Below are 22,488 nucleotides of genomic sequence, written 5' to 3'. Positions count from 1 at the left end.
TTTTTTTCTTCAGAAAAACGGCGCTTGTGGCTTCTTCTATTGGTATGATCCACCCACTTGTCCTTGTGGTAGACAAGTGTTGCCGAAGTTGGTGGACAAGGTTGCAAGCTTAGGGGAGATGGTAACTGAGATTGCAAGATTGAAGGAGGATGTTCAAACTTATTGTCGTAGACAAAAATGGATTGTAGGTGGATTGATTGTCGCAGTGATTGTAATTGGAATGTTAACAGTGAGCAGTTAGGGAATGTAAGTTACTTAGTTAGGTAGTTAGGTAGTTAGCATTTCTAGTTTAGGAAATGTAATACAACTACAACTTAGGAAATGAAATGTAATGCAACTATGCATTTGCTAATGTGAGCTTAATGTATAATTTTGAATGAAATGATAAATCGTTGTTTTGTTTTGAATGTCTGTTTGGATTGTGGTAATGTTTGTTTGGTTGTATTCATTTTGTAATGAATTTGATGCATTTACAAAGCCAATGCTCTGAATGTGTTTGACAAAATGTCCAAGTGAAGGGAAAACAAATTACAAGCTTGTAAAAAACAGATTACAAGCTATTGTTCAACCTGTTTCAAACCAATATATAACACAATCCAAGCATGTATAATAACCATTCAATTGGTCAACCTATTCCACCTGTTCAACTTGTTCCAAGCATGTCAAAAACAGATTAGTAGCCATTGTTCAACCTGCTCCAAACCAATATACAACACATTCCAAGCATGTATAATAACCATCCAATTGGGTACATCATGTATAATAAGCATTTATAATAACCATCCATATATTGCTCCAAACCAATATGCATCTTTCACCATTACAAAAATAAGTAGTTCACAACAAAAATAAGCAGTTCACCATCCATAATCTGTCTTCAGGTCACATGGCAATTACAAAAAAAACCAATTCATAATTACAACATTCAATTCACTATGTCTCTATTAACATTAGCCTGATTACCTAACACATGTACAACTTTATCCCTTCTCATGGTTGCTATTGGTATTGATGTCCTCCTTATTGATGCCCTCTGTGGTGGCTGCTACTATTGGTTACCAATTGATGCTTCCCCAGATATTGCATCTAATTTGAATCTCATGAAAGTTTGTCGACTCCTAACCTGTTAACAAAAAATTATTAAACCACAATTCGAGCATATATGGAGATCAATTACAAGTAAATCATACTAATACATTACTTACATTCTTTGATGAACTTGCAGCTCCATCATTTTTACCCTTGACAGGCCCCTTCCATGTTCTTTGATTATGACCATGTACACCACACTTGGAGCATTTCAGGCTGGTACACTTCCTCTGCAACTTGAATGGGTTCTGAGGCTCATCTGGGTCTCTAATTCTTTGCTTTTGAGGCCTATTAGTTGGCCTTTTCAACTTATTAGAAGGAAGAAAAGGCTCAGAACCTGTCTTAGGCCACTGATCTTGGCCATTAAGTATATTTATCAGTGCCTCATAAGTTCTCAAGTATGTCTCTTTTTTGAAAGCCACATGCACATAATCCTCAACTCTCTCTTTTTGAAAGAAAATAGCAGCCACAACATGAGGACAAGGGATTCTAATTAGATCCCACTTGAAACAAGTGCATGTCCTATTCTCTAAGTTGACAACATAACCTCTTACTCCATATCTAACTTCAAATAGAGCACCCCCTGACCAAGTAGGTATTCATATTCTAGATTTTACCTTTAACCTCTCAATCTTAGTTTGTATATTTGCACATATTGGCCCTTGGTACTTTAACATTTTGTCCCTACATTCATGAAGCCTCACCATCAAAGCCCTCTTGATCCACCCTAACATGGTGATAATGGATCTATCTCTAACTGGTAGGACCCAACTGTTAAAAGACTCTGAAATATTGTTCAACAATCTATTACAATTTGTTATGGGATTGAATGCATGCCTACACCACTGAGCTGGATTAAGTCTCATCATCCAATCATATGCTCTACTATCTATACTATGCAACTTAGTCATATGTTTCTCCCAATCAACCCTTGTATATGCCTTTGCAGCTTTCCATACACAACTCTTTAGCTCCTTCCCTCTAAACTCCTTTTTAAAGTTTGCATAAAGTTGTATGAAACAAAACCTATAATGGCCTTCAGGGTACAATTCTTCAAGAGTTGGAACCGGTCCCTACAAAACATAAATGTTAAGGAACATAGCAGACTAATGAAAAAACCATTAAACATACATATACCTTTTGTTGATTAGTGATGATGGTCCATCTATGCTCTGCACTTGTGCTAATACATTCAAACAAATTCTTTACAAACCAAGCCCAACTTTCTTTATTCTCACTCTCAGCCACTGCATAAGCAACTAGATACATCATGTTGTTTCCATTCCATCCTATCCCACAGCAGCAAACAATTGTCCTTGACGATGTCGTTTCAAATGACAAGCATCTAAGCCAATCAATGGCCTCACACCAGCAAAAAACCCTTTTCTGATTCCATCAAGGCACACAAACATTATTTGGAACCTAGGCTTAATTTGAAGTTGAGGCCTCCATACATTGACGTCAACTCTCTGTAGACCGCTCGAACATCCTGGCTCCGCGCGCGAGGGCGCGAAATCGCTTTGTTCTTTAGGCTACTACAGTTCGGACTCAATGTCACAGTTCTGAATCTAATCTCACGAAGTGCAATATGAGACTGATAAATCACCAAAGAGTCCAAATCCGACAAATCATTTTTGGAAAACTGATTTTTATAAAGAAGTGTCAAACATGGACTGTTTTGCCAGATACAAAGTCGCCACCTAAATATTTTATTTTGGGGGAATTTAGAAAACTCTGAGTCGTGCCTAAGGCCACGTGTCCGTCATCACCAAAGTTGCTTCGGCTCGGGAACTTGGGTACGAGAGGGAAAGGTCATGCAATGAGCACCCTCGCTCGCCTGATCAAAGATCGGCCTGTACTAAGCATGATATTTTGTTTTTGAAAACACATGTGTTCTTATTCCGGTTATTAACCTAGAATTACTATGTGATGCGCACAACATACAAGTATAGACTAGACTGCCTAAGTTGGAACAAAACATTGCATGTTCGTTTGTTTGAAAACGGTTTGAAGTTTGCTACTTGCAAGTAGGCTAAGACGCGGATTTCAATGAATTGTTCCAATTCAAGCAATCCAACCTTCACCCACAAGCATTCAGGCAGTTAATCAAATAAGCAGTTAGCCTCATGGCAAGCATGCTTTCATGGCAACATACACATCTCATGCAGTATGCGAAAGCGTAAACACTCAAAGTGTACTCCGAGCCAAAACAAAGAACTAATTAGAAATTATGCATGATCCTACTTCATGTTAAGATGGCTAATGTAACACATGCAAAAATGCGACTAAGATAGGCTCGACTATTCTAGAATAGCATATGAAATGCAACTGGATACACGTATTCAACTTCGAATTGAAATACAATGCAGTTAGTATGATGTACCGAGCCCGGTGTATGCAAAACAGATGAATGGATGCATGCATGCAAGCATAAGGTATGCTAATCGAAATATGCCCTAAAACTAACCATCGTAAGCGGTAAGTAAAAGAGAGAAAGAAATGGGGGTTGGAAGACATGCATCACACACACGCACGCTTATTACAACAATTGGCCCTCTCGACGGAGGGTCCGAATAAAGAGCTAACTAGTTAATCTAAGCTAATTAAACTAATTATTACATCACAAAACTAATTAACTAACAAGCTAATTAATTAAGCTATTACAACACAAATTGAATAGTTAAACGCATTAACTAATTAGGTACAAAACCAAAGCATAAACTAGCTAAGCAAATTAGCTAAGTAAAGCGATAAATCAGGAGCCTCAAGGCGGGAAGTATATGCATGCTCGGTCGCCTCGTTCAGAAATCCATCACGATGCCCCGATTTGCCTCTGTTTGCAACTGTCCCCAGAACCTTGCACCAAGCTCCACAAAGCTTCCAACTCACCTTGGGGGCCTGTGGGGGGGGGCTACCAACCACCTAGGGATGCTTCCAGCCACTGGCCGACCACTTTCTATTGCTGCAAACCAAAAAAAGTGATCGGCCAGCTAGTTGTTCTGGTCGGCCGACTAGTTTTGCTGCACTTCTCCACTTTGCTGCAACAGAGAGCAAGAAAGGGCATGGCAATGTATTTGCAAGGTATGTGTGCACAACCACCCTCTCTATCATTTCATAAGCTCAAGGGAGTGCGGTCTTCGACCCTCGGGTTACTAATCACGCATCTCGATGCATGATGGCTGAGAAGCCAAATTGCACAATTCAATGTAAAATGAATGCACACATAAACACATAAAGCCTAGAACTCTATCATGTATGATCAAGAGCGTTGGCGACCGAGAATTGAGGCACGTTTCATTACTTCAAGTATGAAATGTCCCTCGTTCCTCGTGTTTGGACTAATACCTAATCCAAACACAATGCAAGCAACAACATGCGAATATGCAATGTAAGGCATGCAAAACACAATGCAACTACTTGGCATACACAATGCAAAGATAACATGGCATACTCAATGCAATGAACAACATGATCAACTTAACAAAGCAAGGCAACATAAGCATGCAACAACATGGCAATGTAAGCATGCAAATAACATGAAAGCAAACATGTTTCAATGGACTTAAACCAAAATGGATAGACCTCAATCATGCCCAATCAGTGGCCATAACACCAAAACAAAGGCATGAAATATAAAACAAAGCATGCACATGCATTGGCCCATCAACTAGGCCTAAGAGCACAACTCTCAAGAGTGCTCAAGAAGTGATAAACATGGGAGTGTAACAACACTAAAGGCTTTGAAACAAGGTATGAAATGATGCCAAATCATTCAAACAATAGGCACAAGGCATGCTAGAGTCCTTAAGGCATAAGGCTAGCAAAGAGCAACACATAGGAGGCATGCAAAACATGGCACAAATGCATGAACCAACCATGGACAGAGCTTAATTAGGTCTAAACAAAGACCAAAATATGCTGAGATGAGGGCTCAAGGACCTAGGCAAGATGGCATACAAGCTAGGCCACAAACAAGGCAACAATGCATAACACTCAAAGGCACTTAAAGAGTGGAAGAAGTAGGAACATGGCAAGTCTATATGCTCTAAAATGTCATGTTATAGGATGCCAAATCATGTACACAACACAAATGAAGCATGCTATGGTACTCAAAGCTTGAAGCTAGCATATGCATTTATACTACAACTTTGCAAAACATGAAGCATATGGAAAGGGCAACCCAAAGCAGTCTTAGAACATATCAAAATGAGTGTAAAACATGCATGGAAGGAAGCCAAAATAAGCTAGCATAAAGGGCATAAGGCATGGAATATGCAAGGCAAATAAGGTGGATTACACTACACCTACCAAGACCAAGCATGAGATGGCTTCGCCAACAAAAATCAGAGTTATATTATGGCAAAATAATCCCAAAAACACATCGAAATGATAGCTCGCAAGCTTAGGCATGAAGGCATACGCAATGATTCATGTTTAAGGCATAAAGGGCAAACCCTCCAACGCATTGAATGAGTGAAAGATGCACATGTATGACCATGAAACATGCACTGAAATCACATAAAAAATTATGCCAAATCATTGAAATAGGCCAAGCAATGCATGCTAGTGGACTTGATACACAAAGCTAACAAGCTAGAATGCACTATAACTATACAAAGCATGGCATGCATGACCAAAACAACATAAATCAGAGCTTAAGCATGCTAAAATATGGACAAAAGCTTCTTAGAGTTAAGCCAAAATCATGCTAGAATGACATGTTAAAGCATGATACACAAGAGGCTAGTTAATGGAATTGCACTACAAGTGCATGGAGCATGCAAGGGCTAACCAAACCAAACCTTAACAGAGGTATGACATGGCAAAACATCACCAAGAACATGCTGGGATGGACTCAAAACAAGCTAGAAAGACATGTTACTTCATGAAGCATACAAGACTAGTTTGTAAGAAATACATCACAAGTGTATAAGGCATGCAAGAGGTGACAAAACCAAACTAAAATAGTGGTATGCCATGCTCAAATAATCCCAAATACATGCTAAGATATAGCCAACATAAGCTTAAGAAACATGCTCGCACAAGAGGCATTCAAAGCAAGCATGCAAGACATAAGGAGCAGGGATGACCCTCTCCTATTTGGGACCTTAAAACACCATTTCCACCACTGAAATTCCTCTGAGTTTCAGTGGTGAGAAGGCCAAAACAAGGTGGTCCCAATAGCTTAAAAAGAAGGCACAAGAACAAGACTAAACAAGGCCTAAGAGGGAGTAGACTACCCCCAACACAAAAGTGACCTTAAACAAACATGTTAAGGACCAAAAAAATAGATTTTTTTGTTAAGCTTAAATCAGCATGCAAATAGGGCTAAAAGCTTAAGCAAAAACAAGGGTTTAAAGGGTTAAAGGCTCACCCTTGATAAACACCTTCAAAGTTGTAACTCCAACACTCTTTTGAACCAAAACCAGTCCAAAAAATTTAAAAACAACTTCAAGGGACCTCAGCTCCAAGAGTATGGTGTTTGAGTGTGTGTTTGTGTGTTAAAGTATGGCAAAACTACACTTTTAGGCACAAAACAAGAGCAAACAAAGAAGAATAGAGACAAGTATGTATCTATAGCTCCAGCACCATTTTTCTGAACCTAGAGGAGGGAGGAGGAGGTTCTCTCTTATAGAGAACAAAGAACAAGCTTGTTGGACAAGCTTTGGCCTCAAAGTCATCCCGAGACAAGGCGCGCGGTCGAAGGCTCCGAAAATCGAAAATTAGTCTCCAAGCAAGAAAAGTGGTCTACGACCACGAGAAGTGGTCTACAGACCACTCCCTCCCTCCAGGGAAGAGAAACAAGGTTCGGTCCGCAAACCGAGCCGAAGCACAAAGAGTTTAAAGGCAAGGAGGCAAGGCACTCAGCCGAAAACTCCGAAACCTCGAAACAAACACAACATGCAGAATCACCGAGCGCTCAATCGATGACGTCTGAGTCTTAAGGTCGGTCAAAAATAGGGTGTCTACACTCTTAAATCTGGATTGGTCCTTATCAACTCAGCAACATAATCCCATAGTTTTATATATTGTTTAGTATTTGTTCCCTCAAATTGCACCAATACTTGTTTCCTAGCTCTGTAACATTTCATTTTGGATACTTCTGCAACACAATCATCTTTCACAGTGTCCATAAATTCATTTATTTTCCAGGTATGGGTGGTCCTGAATTTGTTCACATACTTAGATGCCAAAAATGCACTAGTTACTTGTTTGTTCTTGTAACTTCTATTGCAATTGTGTGTAGGTTTGTATGTCTTAATTTGTAATGTGTTCTTTCCACTCATCTTAGAGGCATAAAGCCTTCACTCACACCCATCACTACAGTTGACTTGAACCTTCCATGTCTCACTTTTTGTGAATTTAACATCATAGCCCCCTTTCACTGCATATTCCCTCACAACATCTTTAAATTCAATGGCATTATTAATAATATTAAACAACATTCTAATTTTAAATTCAAATTTAGCCATATCAACCTCAGGCCTAAAATTCAGGGTACTTTGGCTTCCTATTATGCTCCTTATCAGATCCTTCTGGGGTTAATAATTCCTCCTCAAATGAATTCCCATCATTCACAACACATTCCTCAAATGCATTGCTTCCTTCTCCATTTGGTTCCTTTTCTACATTACCATCAAACACGATATCATCCTCGGTTGGGTCATCCTTATCCTCAGTACTAGCTAAGAAATCACTATCTGATGAGTCATTATTTCCCTCATTTTCACTGTTTGCTTCATCTTCATAGTCATGATACTGAGGATGTTGAGCATTTTCATCATCATTTATAAGGACATCAGTAAGGAACAAAATAGGGTGAGGGGTGTCTATATTTTATAGCACATGATGCTCAACAAATAATTCTAATGTGTTTGTAGAGCTTAGATATTAAAACATTTCTAAAGCATCTTGGTCAGTACCTAATCTTCTTAACCCTCTAACCAGATCTTCTGTGGGAATCCTATAAAAACTGTTTATAATCACATATCCCCAACTTCTTCACCATATATATCAACTTAGGCACAGAAAATGTATCAACATCAACAGTATCAAACACATGTACTTTACCCCCAAAGTAATTCCTAGGCCACCATCACTATATATGAAGTACCCACTATGATGTAAAACCAATTTCATATTTATATCATCCATTGCTGCATTCACAAATAAACAAATATATCACAAACAAACAAAAAAATGCATAAAAAATCAGTGGATTGAACAGGTGGCATGAGACCAACAATAGAGATAAAAAAATTTGATAAATCAATGGTCCATCGCTCAGTAAATGCAGTGATCCATCAATGGAGATAAAAAATTTCATAAAGCATCCAAGACATTAAAGTAACCAATACATACACACATACCCATGCAATAAAGTTATATATAAATACAGAGTTTGCCATTACTTTATTTACAGAATTAGAAAAAGAAAAAAACAAAACTTCATATACAAATTATAAGAAGAAAGAAACAAAAGAAATCGTATAAATCACTTACCAACACTCCAAATAACAGTAACCAGCAGTATTTCAAACCTTGGTCCAGTTTTTTTTCCAAATCGCAACAACTCCTTTGCCCTAAATCGACGAAATCGAAGAAATTGGGCCAAATTATAACCCTAATTGGTGAAATTAAAGATTTGGGGTCTTTTATATGAGTCTAATAAGGAATGACGTCGTTTTGGGTTGGTTTAGGCGAAAAAAAAGGCTTTCTCCATTACTTCATGAAATGGAGATTGACGAAGAGCTTAAGTTATGACACAGAATGAATTATAAAGTTTTAATTTTCAAAATTTAAAATTTAATTTGTAAAACACGCTAAACTTTGAGATTGTTTTTTTTTTGTAATTTGTCCTTTACCTTATGATTGTGTATAAATGGGCTCAATTTCTAAGAGTCGGGTTAAGGTCGGTCCATCCACACCCAATTTGGATTGGGAATCCTAGGTCGTTGGGCTAGGCCATTTTCGTTCAGAAAACGACGTAGTTTTAAGAACCTATATAATGACACAAATCCCTACCCCTTCTTCTTTCAATTATATCTGTTGTTGTTTCGCTCTCTCTGTTCAGTTCCTCAACTCCGCGGCGTAGATCCGAGAGGAGTTTGGGAAAACCCTAACCCTAGAATATCATATCGCTCTCGCAGATTCACTCTCTCTCTCTCACCTCTTTCTATCTCTACATCCAAAGATCTTCAAGCATCTTTCACTGCTATCAGGTATTCACAGAGAATTTCTCATCTTTCAGTCTCTGTATCTATCTATCTATATATATATATATATTGTATTTGTTGATGATTTTGATTCGTTAGATTCACTCTAGTTTGAGTTTTCATTATGATCGGTGTTGAAAACACGATTTGGTTTTTGTTTGGATTGAAGATCTATATGTGTTTTTGTTTCTGATGATTGATTACTTGTTTTCTGATTCTTTTCCTTTTGTGATATTGATATATACATCGATGATGAGTTTGTATATTTATATAAAGACTGGTAAATCTACTTGATACTGATCTAGTTTTGTATGTTTTAAATGGGTTTTGTTTACGTGAATTAGAGTAGTTGTGTAGAGAAGAAAACATGAAAAAGGGAGGTTTTTTCAACGAAGTGTTGCATAAATAAAGTGTAAAACACCAGCTTTTTCTTGTACATGTTAATATGCAAAGCAAGTTTTTTTTTTTTTTTTTTTTGCTTACCACTTAAGTATTTTATTGCGTTTAACTGTCTATTATGTAATTGACTAATTGTAATGGGAATCTTTAGTCAGCATCTTTAAATGACTGTCTTGAAGCAAAATTGTATTGGTGATTCTCAAATTGTTTTGTTGATTATATGGTCCTTTCGCTCCTTTTTGAACATTGAACCCTGCAGTGTAAGTGTGTACAGTTCCTTACATTTTTGTCTATGGAAAGTAGTGTCCTATCTTTCAATTCTGAGGTCGTTTGGAAATATTATTTGGTTTTTGTCTAGTTTTACAGAACCTCGTGTGTGTGAATTTCTATTTTTTCTGGTTTTCAAATATACATCAATTTTATTAATTCTTGGATCTAGTGTTACGATGTACATGTGATTTACTCTAGCTGTCTGAGAATGTGAATGTAAGAGGAAAAAGGATTGTTACTGGATCTAGTGTTACGAATTACATTAGTTGTCTGTTAAGTATTATTTTGAGTTTTCACAATAATAGTTGGTGGGGCTTGTCTGTGAGCTCAAAGCTTTTTAGTACAATAATTCTTATAAGTAGTATGTGTATTTTTACTTTTTACAGACATGGCTGGCTTGGCACCTGAGGGTTCTCAATTTGATGCTCGTCAATTTGATGCCAAAATGAATGAGTTGTAAGTTTTTTTCTCCTGTTTCCATAAACATTCGCTGTAGTTTCACTTGAAATACATGGTTTGACTTCCTTCTTCTGATGTAAAGATGTTAATTTCTTTTCCTTTCCCTTCTTTTGATAGCCATGTTTATGCTCATCTTCGGTTTGGTCTATTGTGGGTGCAGACTTGTGGCTGATGGAGAAGAATTCTTCACCTCATATGACGAGGTTTATGAAAGCTTTGATGCAATGGGCTTACAAGAAAATCTCCTGAGGGGCATCTATGCTTATGGTAGAGGCTCTCTCTCTCTCTCTCTCCCCAAAGTAATTCATAATAAATTTCTCCAATGCAAACTTATATGGTTTTTTTTTTTACGGAATGAGTGGCCTTGTGCAGATTTAGATTTAACACTGCCTGAGCTTATCTTGACCACCTGATTGGGGTTTTCTGCATTTTTTATAGGTCCATTTAGAGCATTTAGATTTTAATAAGCATGAACTATTTATCCATTTGTCATCATGAGTGGTGTGGTGCCTATATAGGTGTGAAACTGGTGGCTAGTTTATTTATGCATTGAATAGTGTCATTTGGATTGGTGAAGATGTAGGTTACATTATAAAACGCTGCCTTCTAATCATTGTTTATGTTGTGAGGTTCCCTTCTGGAAAAATGGATAGCTAAAAGTTGGATCTGAATTTCTTTCAAGGTTTTGAGAAGCCGTCTGCAATTCAGCAAAGGGGGATAGTTCCTTTCTGCAAAGGACTTGATGTAATTCAACAAGCACAGTCTGGAACTGGAAAAACTGCAACATTCTGCTCTGGAATTCTGCAGCAGCTTGATTATAGCTTGGTTGAGTGCCAAGCTTTGGTTCTTGCACCCACTCGTGAACTTGCCCAGCAAATTGAGAAGGTTATGCGAGCACTAGGTGACTATCTTGGTGTGAAGGTTCATGCTTGTGTTGGAGGGACTAGTGTGCGCGAAGATCAGCGCATTCTCTCAAGTGGGGTTCATGTTGTTGTTGGTACTCCTGGTCGTGTGTTTGACATGTTGCGGAGACAATCACTTCGCCCTGATTGCATCAAAATGTTTGTCTTGGATGAAGCTGATGAAATGCTGTCACGAGGTTTTAAAGATCAGGTACTTGATTTTCCTTTGATTTGTTTGTCTTGTTAATAGGTTTTTTTTTTTTTTTTTTTGGCTACCGTTGGCTGGAATTGTTAATATGATGCAATAATCTGTTTGTTCAGGCATGCCATAATTCTGTTAGGATACATTTTGTTTATTCTGTGGTACAATAACTACATAGATGAGGAGTAATTTTCATCAGTTAATGCTAATTATAGGTCAGGTGTTTTTACGTGCATGAGATGTATCTGAATATCTGTTTTGTTATATAATCTTGCAACTTCATTGGCCTGAGATAAGCTTTAGTTCAAACTGTTTGCAATTTGAAGTGCTTCTGTATTCTAATGCCAATTTCTCCCTCCTGTCAGATCTATGATATTTTCCAGTTGCTGCCACCCAAAATCCAGGTTGGGGTGTTCTCTGCCACAATGCCACCAGAGGCTCTTGAAATCACCAGGAAATTCATGAATAAGCCTGTGAGGATTCTTGTGAAACGTGACGAACTTACTCTTGAGGGTATCAAGCAATTTTATGTGAATGTTGACAAGGAGGAATGGAAGCTTGAGACACTTTGTGATCTCTATGAGACCTTGGCCATAACCCAAAGCGTCATCTTTGTTAACACCCGACGCAAGGTTGACTGGCTCACTGACAAAATGCGCAGCCGTGATCACACGGTATCTGCTACCCATGGAGACATGGATCAGAACACTAGAGATATCATTATGCGGGAATTCCGGTCTGGTTCCTCTCGTGTGCTTATCACAACTGATCTTTTGGCTCGTGGTATTGATGTCCAGCAAGTCTCTCTTGTGATAAATTATGATCTGCCAACCCAACCTGAGAACTACCTTCATCGAATTGGGCGTAGTGGAAGGTTTGGGAGGAAGGGTGTTGCCATCAACTTTGTGACCAAAGATGATGAAAGGATGCTGGCTGACATCCAGAGGTTCTATAATGTGGTAGTTGAGGAGCTCCCAGCAAATGTTGCTGATCTCCTTTGATTGGATTTTGATCTGGCAAGGTAAATTGTTTTCTACTGGGGAGTTATTTATCATCCTATTCATTAGGGCTTTGGCGCTTTGATAACATTAATGGGAGATGTGGACCCTGTGATTTGCAATGGGGACTTGTCTGTTCCCATTTTGGATGTAGTAGGAATCTGTTGGTGCAAATTTTGTTGGTTTGCTTTTGTGTTGTTAGTGTCAGAAAATAACTTGCAAAAGTGGGATTGGTTGGTTGAATTGTCATTATTGAGTTCTGCAGTTGCCTTTTTTTTCTTATTTTGTATATGAGAATTTATATTGAAATATGTGCATCTCTTGTTCATGCCAGGAGACTATAGCTGCACCACTTTTGGCTCTTATCAGCTGTTGACTCTTGATTTTGGCTCCCAAGTGTGTTTACTTTTAACATTCAAGGCTTATAATCTGGCCTTTTTTTCTTTCAAATTTGAATTTGAGCTTTCAGATCTGTTTTTCAACATTACCCACGCTAATCAGATTATGCATTATTGATTCTTCATTCTCGATTCTTTTAAGTTTTGGATGTGTCCCAAATATAGCTAGTGATAGATAAACTGCTGTGTCGTTCCTTGTACACGGCATTTTTGTCCCCCTATCTACCTAGTTAGTTGAACTTGGTTGGTTTTTATACCTGGAGACTTTGTCATCGAGTCCCATTAGGAATTGAGGAAATTGAATATTGGTTGGATTTAACAGGTTCTTATACAAATTATCTAATTTGGATCCACTGCATTGCTTCTCAGTAATTCTACCAAGCATGAAGCTATTATATTTTAGTTAGTGATAGTTTTATAAATCTCTAGTTCAGGTGTAGTCTTAAGATTTGGTGAAATTCTGCGCACTGTATTTGTGCTGGGACATTTTTGTGCCACTTGTTTGTTTTGGGACACACTGGTTTCTGTTGTGGTGAGTAGTAGTCATATATCCAAAGTTTCATGAGGAGTTTCTATGGTGTCTCCTACTAGTTTTTACATGAACTTCACATGGTTTTGAGATTGTTTACATTTGCATTGCATAATTTATGTTGGATTATTTGATGGTTTGTAATTTCCTTTGTACATTGCTCAACCGGTTCTTTTTTTGTGAATTGTTTTCCTCAGAACCATCCATGGATGTTTATTTAACCATCACAGCTAGTCTTGAGCCACTAATGCCAGTCTAGTCCCTCAGGCATGCAAGACTCTCCATGCTATGTGTGGGTATAGTGTTTACTTCATTCTGCCATCTATGGCCATGTTTGGTTGCTAGATAGGATAATAGGAATATGATTATCCTTGGATAGAGGGTGATTATGTATCGCATGGAATAAAAAGGCATTGTGGTGGATGATGTATATACTATCCCATGTTTGGGAGGAATTGGATTTGGTGGGGTGGTGTAATCATATGATTGTTAATTTTGTCTACTAGTTTTTTATCCTATTCCATTCCCATAGATTGAGTTATTCCCTACTCCTGGAATGGTTGGGTCACAGTTGTCACATTATCACATTGATGTTAAATTGTGCAACCAAGGATACATGAGAAATGTTTAATTCTATAAATCACTTCTTAGAAAAACTTTTTTCTTCTCATTTTTCATTTCATTTCATTTTCTATTAAATTTAAGTTCCAAACAATGTGTTGAAACATTGAAATTTGTGGAGAGGAGAAGTATATGCACAATAATATTGTGGTGGTAAAGCCTCCATGGCTTTGTAAGACCAACTTAGGATTATCTTTCCTCTCAAATGAGGACCAAATATCAATCTTGGGAGTTTTGTGTGGAAAGATGGGTCTTAATTACATCACGGTCTCTTCGACCATTACCAAATATTATATTATTCTCTTATTTATGAATTCGTGCATTTTGATTGTCTTAAGTTTTAGAGTACATCATTTTTATTTGTCTTAGATCACTTTTAAAAGGATATATTTCTATAATTTTCATAATTAGAGTTTATATAAAATAATATGTTGTTAAGGGAGTCTTGATATAATATAATCTTAAAAATAATTATTATATGATATGGTGATTAATATACAACGGTCCAATGCCTTCATGTGGTAATGAGATTGGGGCATGCCCATTGAATTTCCTTATCTCCACAGGTTTTTTTTTTTTTGCTCATATTAGACACTAATGCAACTGTGAACATTATTGGCAGCTTGCTTATCATATTGTCTTTTTGTTTTTGTCTCTTTTATTTTTTCTATATTACAAATTATATGGTTTGTTTTATATTAAACTAGTGTACCCCGTCAGCTCAAAAAAAAAAAGAATAATGCTTGGGACCCCCTTTTGGGGGTCACCCCCTCACCCCCCCTTTGCCACGTGGCGGGTGGTGATTGGAGGAGCAGGAAAAAAAAGAAAAAGAAAAAGAAAAAGAAAATGTAACCAATGAGAGAGAGAGGGGGTCAAAGGGGGTGGGGGGAAAAGGGGGGATGAATCATTGTTGAAAAAAAAACTAGTGTACCCCGTCACGTTACTTTATAAATTAAAAAAAAAAAAATCATTCAGTTGTTTGGTTTGAGTTTTTTGGATTAAATTTTTTGAAAATTGAGCTTTTTGATTTTCATAATTTTTTGTTTTTAGTGAATATTTTTTAAATTTTAGACATTTTTTTTACTTTTTTAGATGCATCTTATTTAGATGTATCTAAAAAGTAAAAAAATTATGAAAAAATATTTTAAAAAATTAATAAATACATAAAAATATAAAAAATATACTGAATTTTTGTATTTTTTTTATATTTTTGGCATTGAGTGAATTTTTAAAAGGTTTCTTTCACAAATTTTTTACTTTTTAGGTATATTTATGTTAGGTATGTCTAAAAAGTAAAAAAAAAAAAATCTTAAAATATTAAAAAAATTCAGTAAAAACAAAAAAAAATGCGAAAAATAAGAAAATAGAATTTTCTGAAAAGAGTTTTTGGAAAACTCTAACCAAGCATGCTGATTATAATTATTTTTAAATAATTTAATATTTTGTATTGTGGTATATTTGAAATTTATAAGTTAATTTCTATGTTTATAACTTTTAAAATTATTAGTTTAAAAAAATTAAATATATATATATATATATATATATATATATATATATAAATCTATTTAGTGCAATTTGGATAATTTGTATTAAAGAAAAGTTAAATTTGATTAAATGAGATTAAATGAGTTATGAAATACTTTTTCTTGTTATGAAAACATACAAATTTAAAGGTTATAATTAAGACAAATATACAATTTTATTATTAAATGTGAAGTGAAGTGATATTTAACAATAATTAATATGATGTTTCTATTATTAATTCAATAATTTAAGTTACATTTATTTTGATTTCAATTTCATAACTAAAAATACAATATGAATAAAATACACACATGGATTTCTAGTCTTTAAGAATAAAAAGGTTTCAAAATATTTTCAAACTTTCACCATTTTATTTTAATTTTTTTTAATCTAATTTGATTCTAAATTTGAATAAAATTTTTATCAATTTTTAAAAGAACTTTCATTCTTATCCAATTTTTTTAATTCTTTTCACTAATTTTGATGGAAAAAATAATAATTTACAACGTTTTATTTTTTAAAATTTTTATCAAATTATAATTTGCTAAAAAAAAAATTAAGGGTTGAACGTTCTCTTAATTGAAATAATAGTGAAATAACATATTGAAATAGTCAAAGTTTGAGTAAGTGATTGGTTGAAATGTATAATTTAATTAATTCTCTTCTCATATTTATATAAAAATTGACACTTATGACTACATCATTACAAGTCGGATTATGAAAATTTTTTGACGTATTAAACATTTTCTATTTGTAAATATCCTACATATTTAAGATGGATTATTTTAATCACATAAAAAAAATAAAAATTATATTTAGAGATTATCCTTATATATTATGTTATTATATACAAGTATACCTATAACAAATTAATTATAATATACAGAACTGCTGAGGACCCCCAGTGGGGGTGACCCCCCAGCCCCACCTCCACATGGGGGTAACAAGTGGAAGACAAAAAAAAAAAAAAAAAAGACCAATCAAAAAACAGTGGGAGTGGTGGGGTCTAAGGCATTTTCAAATTAGATTTGTTTTGATAAACTTTAAATATTTTTAAAATTTAAAATTGGATATTGAAATGTAAAAGAAAGATTTTAATTGAATAAATAAAAATCAAATTTATTAATTTTATCTATTTGTATATCTGATTTTTAGTATTTTTTTTGTTATTTTATAATATAATATATAAGATATAAATAGATGTCCACAACTTTCATGAAAAATATTATCTGATTTTTTGAAGAAGAGAGAATGAAAACAAGTTTTAATTTATTTTTTTTTGAAAATCGATGAGAGAGATTAGGATGAAAAGACTATGAAATATTTTTGTTATCTTTCCATTTGAAATCCATAAATTAAGGGATAATTATTATTTCTAAAATAATTAAATAAATAAATCAGCCAATAGGTTTTTTAATCTATTTTATAAATTGGAAAATCAATAATTTTAGAAAATTAATTAATTTTTCACATTAAGTGATTTTAAAATTTTGATAGATATACATAAAAAAAAATCGATAATTGTATTACTAAATCATAATTCAAATTTAGATATTGTTATATCTTTTTGAGATTCATATCTAAATTCTTATTTTCTTTATTTTTGTGTGGTTTCTATTTGTCTTTTTTATCAATTTATTTTAGATGGAGTTGTGGCTTTCTATTTTTTTTTTAAATTTAATTTATCTATGGTTTATATTTGTTTTTAATTATTATTATTTAGATAAGTTATGACGCGAGTTAAATATGTGATAGATACGTGAGTTTTATTGATTTAAAGTATGATAGTAAGAGATATTTTCAAATCAGATTTGTTTAGATAGACTTTATAGATTTTTAAAATTTAAAATTAGATATTGAGAGGCAAAAGAAATATTTTAACTGAACAAATAAAAATTAAATTTATTTGTTTGTATATCTAATTTTTATTTTTTTTTTGTTATGTTATAATATAATATATAAGATATAGATAGATATTCACAATTTTTATAAAAATATTATCTGATTTTTTGGAGAAGAGAAAAGGAATGCAAGTTTTAATATTTTTTTTGAAAATTAGTGAGAGAGATTAGGAAATATTTTAGTTATCTTCCCATTTGAAATCCATAAATTAAGGGATAATTATTAATTCTAAAATAATTAAATAAATAAATCAGCCAATAGAATTTTTTAATCTATTTTATAAATTGAAAAATCAATAATTTTAGAATGAGAGTTTGGAACTCTTAGGAGGCTTCTCATTAGAAATTCCTTTTTCCTTATCTATATATACTAGCGGTAACCCGTGCGATGTACGGAAAAATAAACTATATACATTTTGTGTGACATATAAATTATTCTAATCTTAAATTATATTTTAATAGCAGCAAGCCATGATGTTAGGCCATCTTGATTGATGTTAACAATAATTAATCTACAAAATTTCACAATAAAAATTTGATATACATAAAAAATTGTTAATTATAAGGATTGTTAGGATAATAGTATTACAATCACTTGCTAACATAAATAATTTGTATCAGACTATAGTGTCATGCAAAAAACAAAAAAAAAACAAAAAAAACAAAACAAAAAAAACAAAACAAAAACAAAAACAAAAACAAAAACAAAGCATCAAAAGAAATAAATTGTATAAGTTATCATAAATTTACTTATTTTAAATCAATGATTTATATTATTATTGTGGGACCAAATTATGAATAAATCTCAACTTTTAATTATAATTTGTAAGTAATCATTCTCCATAACTTGAATAATACTTGCATAGTTTCTACAACATTTAAAAAACAAAATCAAGATAGGAATTTCGTAGGATTATAAAAATTATATAAGAAAATAGTTTAATCCATTTTATTTATAAAAAAAAATGATGACAAATTATTTGAATTGTATTTGAAGAAATATAACAAATGATAACTTTAATCATTATATACCCCAAAAAAAAAATTATATAGGTTACTCAACAACAAAATGGTCAAATATAACTAAAGTCATAAACATTGAATTAAATCATATGGGCTCTAAATTGATAATATAATCTAATAAATCAACTAATAATAAAAGAGAGATATCAACAAATATGTAGTATTTCTCTACCATCTTTGTATTATATTCATTAATTTCATATATCATATGAAAGTTTTACTTGTCTCAATCTTTCAATAAAATAAGCACCAAGAAAACAAATTTGATAAGAAATTAGTTCTAAACTTTATTATTAAAAAAATAGAAATTTCAAAGAGAAAATTTAGAGATGGGATTGAAAAAATACTATAACAAATGACAATCTTATAAAAAAAATAAAAAGAAAGAAAAAGAAAAAACACATAGCAATGATCTAATGTAAACTATTTTTAAAAATTAAAAGAAAGAATATCAAATTATTACCTTGGATAAATATAGTGACGGAAAATAATTTTGTGAGATTTTTGTATTGCCTTCTCCCGTACAGCTTTCATTATTTAATTATTAATACTCTTCTTATTCATAGCCAACCATTCTTTTTTTATATATATCTTTATCACTTGGTAGATAATAACAAATAATAAAAATTATGAGGAGTAGGTTAAGAGGAGATAAGAAGTTATAGATAAGAGTATTTCACAAGATAAAAAATTCAAAATAAAAAAAGATAATATGTGATAAAAGGAGAAAAAAAATATAAGTAAACCAAAATAAAGATTTAGATAAATATGTTTTTGATAGATATGGATTAACAAATCATATATTTATCTAAATTTTATTATTTTAATTTTTTTTTGTAAATCAATTAGTTAATCTCTATCTTTATATGTAGACCATGGAATTAATTTTTATAAATTATTTATCAATTCTTATATGTTTATTTATATATAAGTCATGAAATTATTATTTTTCAAATAATTTTTAAAATTTTTATCTTTATCTAAATGTCATGAAATAAATTTCCATAAATTATTTATGATTTTTTTATATGTTTATTTATAATGAAATTAATTAAAGTACAAAGTGAAGGGCAAAAAACATGAGTAATTTTTTTTTAAAATCAATTTTTTAACCTTTATTTTTATCAGTAGGCCATGAAATTAATTTTTATATGCTTATTTATGGGAAGAAATTTTAAATTATCTATAAGTTATGAAATTAAGTATTTAATTTTTATCTTTATCTGTATACCATGAAATTATTTTTCATAAATTATTTATCAGTTTTTATATGTTTATCTATATGGAGGAATTTTGAAATTTAAATCTTTATCCATAAGCCATGAAATTAATTTTCATTTTAATTAATCAAACAAATAGAAAATGGAGGAAAATAGAAAACACGAAAGACAATCAAAAAAGGTTGCCACGTAGGAAAGAGATAATTTAAAATTATGAGAATTTAGGAATAAATATTTACAAATTTTTGACAAAACCACTACATTTGATTATATAGATAGTATAGATAGATAAGGAAAAAGGTCTTTTTAGTGAGAAGTCTTCAAGGAGTTCCAAATCCTCATTTTAATTTTCTTGATTTTCTTAATTTTAAATAATTACTTTTATTTGATAATTCCACATCGAAAAAAAAAGGAAAAAAATGAGTTGTTTTACTCATATAAAAATAATCTTATAATCAAATCCCATTTAGTGAGGAGCCTTGTGAGAGTTTCAATATCTCATACTAATTTTTTTGATTTTCTTAATTGTAAACAATTAAGAAAATCTCCATTGACTAATTTTTATTTGATAATTTCACATCGGGAAAATAAGAAAAGTGAATTGTTTAGGTTGGGATAGTTTAAGTTGGAAGCTTTTATCGTAGTTTTGATGGTTCACCAAACTATACAGTAAAAATATGTCTTTCTAATAGGAGACCAACTTATTTAAAAGGTTTTTTTTTAATAATTAATGTTATTATTATTATAATAAAAGGGTTTTGAAATTGGGAGGCCGTCACTCATCTCCTTCAATCGGGTCTATCTTGCTTGCATGACTACAATTAATTATATTTTAAAAAATATATTTTACTCCAAATGCAATGATGCAAGTTAATTCTACGATTATAACTACATGGATAACAATGTAACAAGACACGTGTTGGAGAGGAGAAGAGGTTAGTTTAATTTAATTTGAGCGAGACTATCATTTATAATCACGTAATTTTATTATATTTAATTTTTAAAAATAAATAATATATATAATTTTGCAAATAGATCGTATATTTTTATTAAAAATAAATACATTAAAATCACATGAACATGACTTTGGAATGAATTTGATCTTTTTTTATTTTAATATACATATGAGTTTACAAAATGATCGAGTATGATAAATTCACCAACCTAAACTATGCATCTCTAATTCTCCGTTAGCTAGCTTCCATTTGCCTTTTATTTTACAATTCCACATAGGAAAAAGAAAGAAAAAATGAATTGTTTCACTTACATAAAGTGAATCTTATGCTCCCATTTATACAAGTAAAAAGAGATTTTTAGTGAGAAACCCTATAATCAATATCTCATACTCATTTTTTTGATTTTCTTAATTTTAAACCATTAAGAAAATCCCCCATTGACTAGCTTTCATTTAACTTTTATTTTACAATCTCACATAGTTTTGATTTGAAAAATAATTTTGTATGAGATTTTGAAACTCTCATAATATTTAACTTTAAAATAATTACAATCCTACATCGAGAAAAGAAAAAAAAAAGTGAGTTATTTTACTTATATATAGTGTTACAATCCCATATCGAGAAAAGAAAGAAAAAATGAGTTGTTTCACTTATATAAAATAAATCTTACAAATGGAGTTTTAAGGGAGAAGTCTTTTATTGAATTTTCTTAATTTTAAACAATTAAGAAAATTTTCTTTAATTAGTTTCCATTTACCTTTTATTTTACAATATCAAATCGGGAAAGAAAAAAAAAAGGAAAAAAGTGAATTGTTTCATTTACATAAAGTAAATCTTATTCTCCAATTTATATCAATTATTGAAATTTCTTATTTTCAAACAATTAAGAAAATTTCAATTGGTTAGCTTCTATTTAACTTTTATTTTATAATCCCACATCGAGAAAAGAAGAAAAAAGTGAATTGTTTCATTTATATGAAGTGACTCTTATTGTCATGACCCGAACCCGCCCCCATGGGTTAAGGACATAACCGACCGGTAATCCTGAAATTACTTACGGCCTCAAACCAAATCAGACATAACTCATTAGGGTAAAAGGGCCAAACGGAAGCAAAATTTAAAACTTTGTCCATAGAGCTGTGCTTACATGGCACATCACAACAAACCATACATAAAGATATTAATAACTCACATCAGACAATACAGTAGCATAAAGTTCTGTACAGACAAGATCATTCAAGTCTAGGTCAGCTAATCAAAACTATATACAAACGTATCCAAAGTCCTCACCAACATAACAAAATGACGCAAGATAGCAAAAGGGCGAAGACGTGTCTCGTGCGTGAGACACAAGAGCTGACTCCTCAAAACCTTGGTTGTTCCACACAGACTTCACTAAGGCTGGGTTTGGATCGCTCTTGGCTCACCCACATACACATGAATGAGCGTGAGCGAAAGCTCAGTGAACAATATCGAATAAAGAAGATACATTAGAACAACATACGACAAACGACCTTGGGCCCAATTCATATTCTATCTAATATATATAGGTATACATAGGGCAGGTGACTGCAGTTCCAAACATATCAGACGGCCTCAGGCCCAATCCATTCATGACAAACTGGCCTTTGGCCCATTCATACTTTCATTAGTGTCAAACTGGCCTTTGGCCCATTCATACTTTTATTAGTATTCATTAGTGTCAAACTGGCCCTTGGCCTATTCATTCTATCTTTCATGTCAAACTAGCCTCTGACCCATTCATTCATATCCAACGGCCT

At 32.8% G+C, this 22,488-nt stretch overlaps 2 protein-coding genes across 2 annotated transcripts; one reads left to right on the top strand and one right to left on the bottom strand.

The window, feature by feature from the left end:
• Positions 1-1,048: 1,048 nt before the first annotated feature.
• On the bottom strand, positions 1,049-2,361 carry LOC114262418 (uncharacterized). Its single transcript, XM_028202774.2, has 4 exons — positions 2,227-2,361; positions 1,778-2,162; positions 1,206-1,672; positions 1,049-1,123 (listed from the first exon to the last, which is right to left on the bottom strand). The coding sequence occupies exons 1-4, from the start codon at positions 2,359-2,361 to the stop codon at positions 1,049-1,051; spliced, it is 1,062 nt and encodes a 353-aa protein (XP_028058575.2).
• Positions 2,362-8,998: 6,637 nt separating this feature from the next.
• Positions 8,999-12,898, top strand: LOC114262399 (eukaryotic initiation factor 4A-10). The gene is made up of 5 exons (XM_028202757.2): positions 8,999-9,311; positions 10,361-10,430; positions 10,594-10,700; positions 11,116-11,546; positions 11,903-12,898. Exons 2-5 carry the CDS (start codon positions 10,363-10,365, stop codon positions 12,536-12,538), a joined length of 1,242 nt encoding a protein of 413 aa, XP_028058558.1. The 5' UTR covers positions 8,999-9,311; positions 10,361-10,362; the 3' UTR covers positions 12,539-12,898.
• Positions 12,899-22,488: the final 9,590 nt, after the last annotated feature.

The sequence above is a fragment of the Camellia sinensis genome, chromosome 11, assembly GCF_055761805.1.
Source record: "Camellia sinensis isolate YWXY chromosome 11, ASM5576180v1, whole genome shotgun sequence".
NCBI lineage: Eukaryota > Viridiplantae > Streptophyta > Magnoliopsida > Ericales > Theaceae > Camellia > Camellia sinensis.
This window is presented reverse-complemented; position numbering and strand designations above follow the sequence as displayed.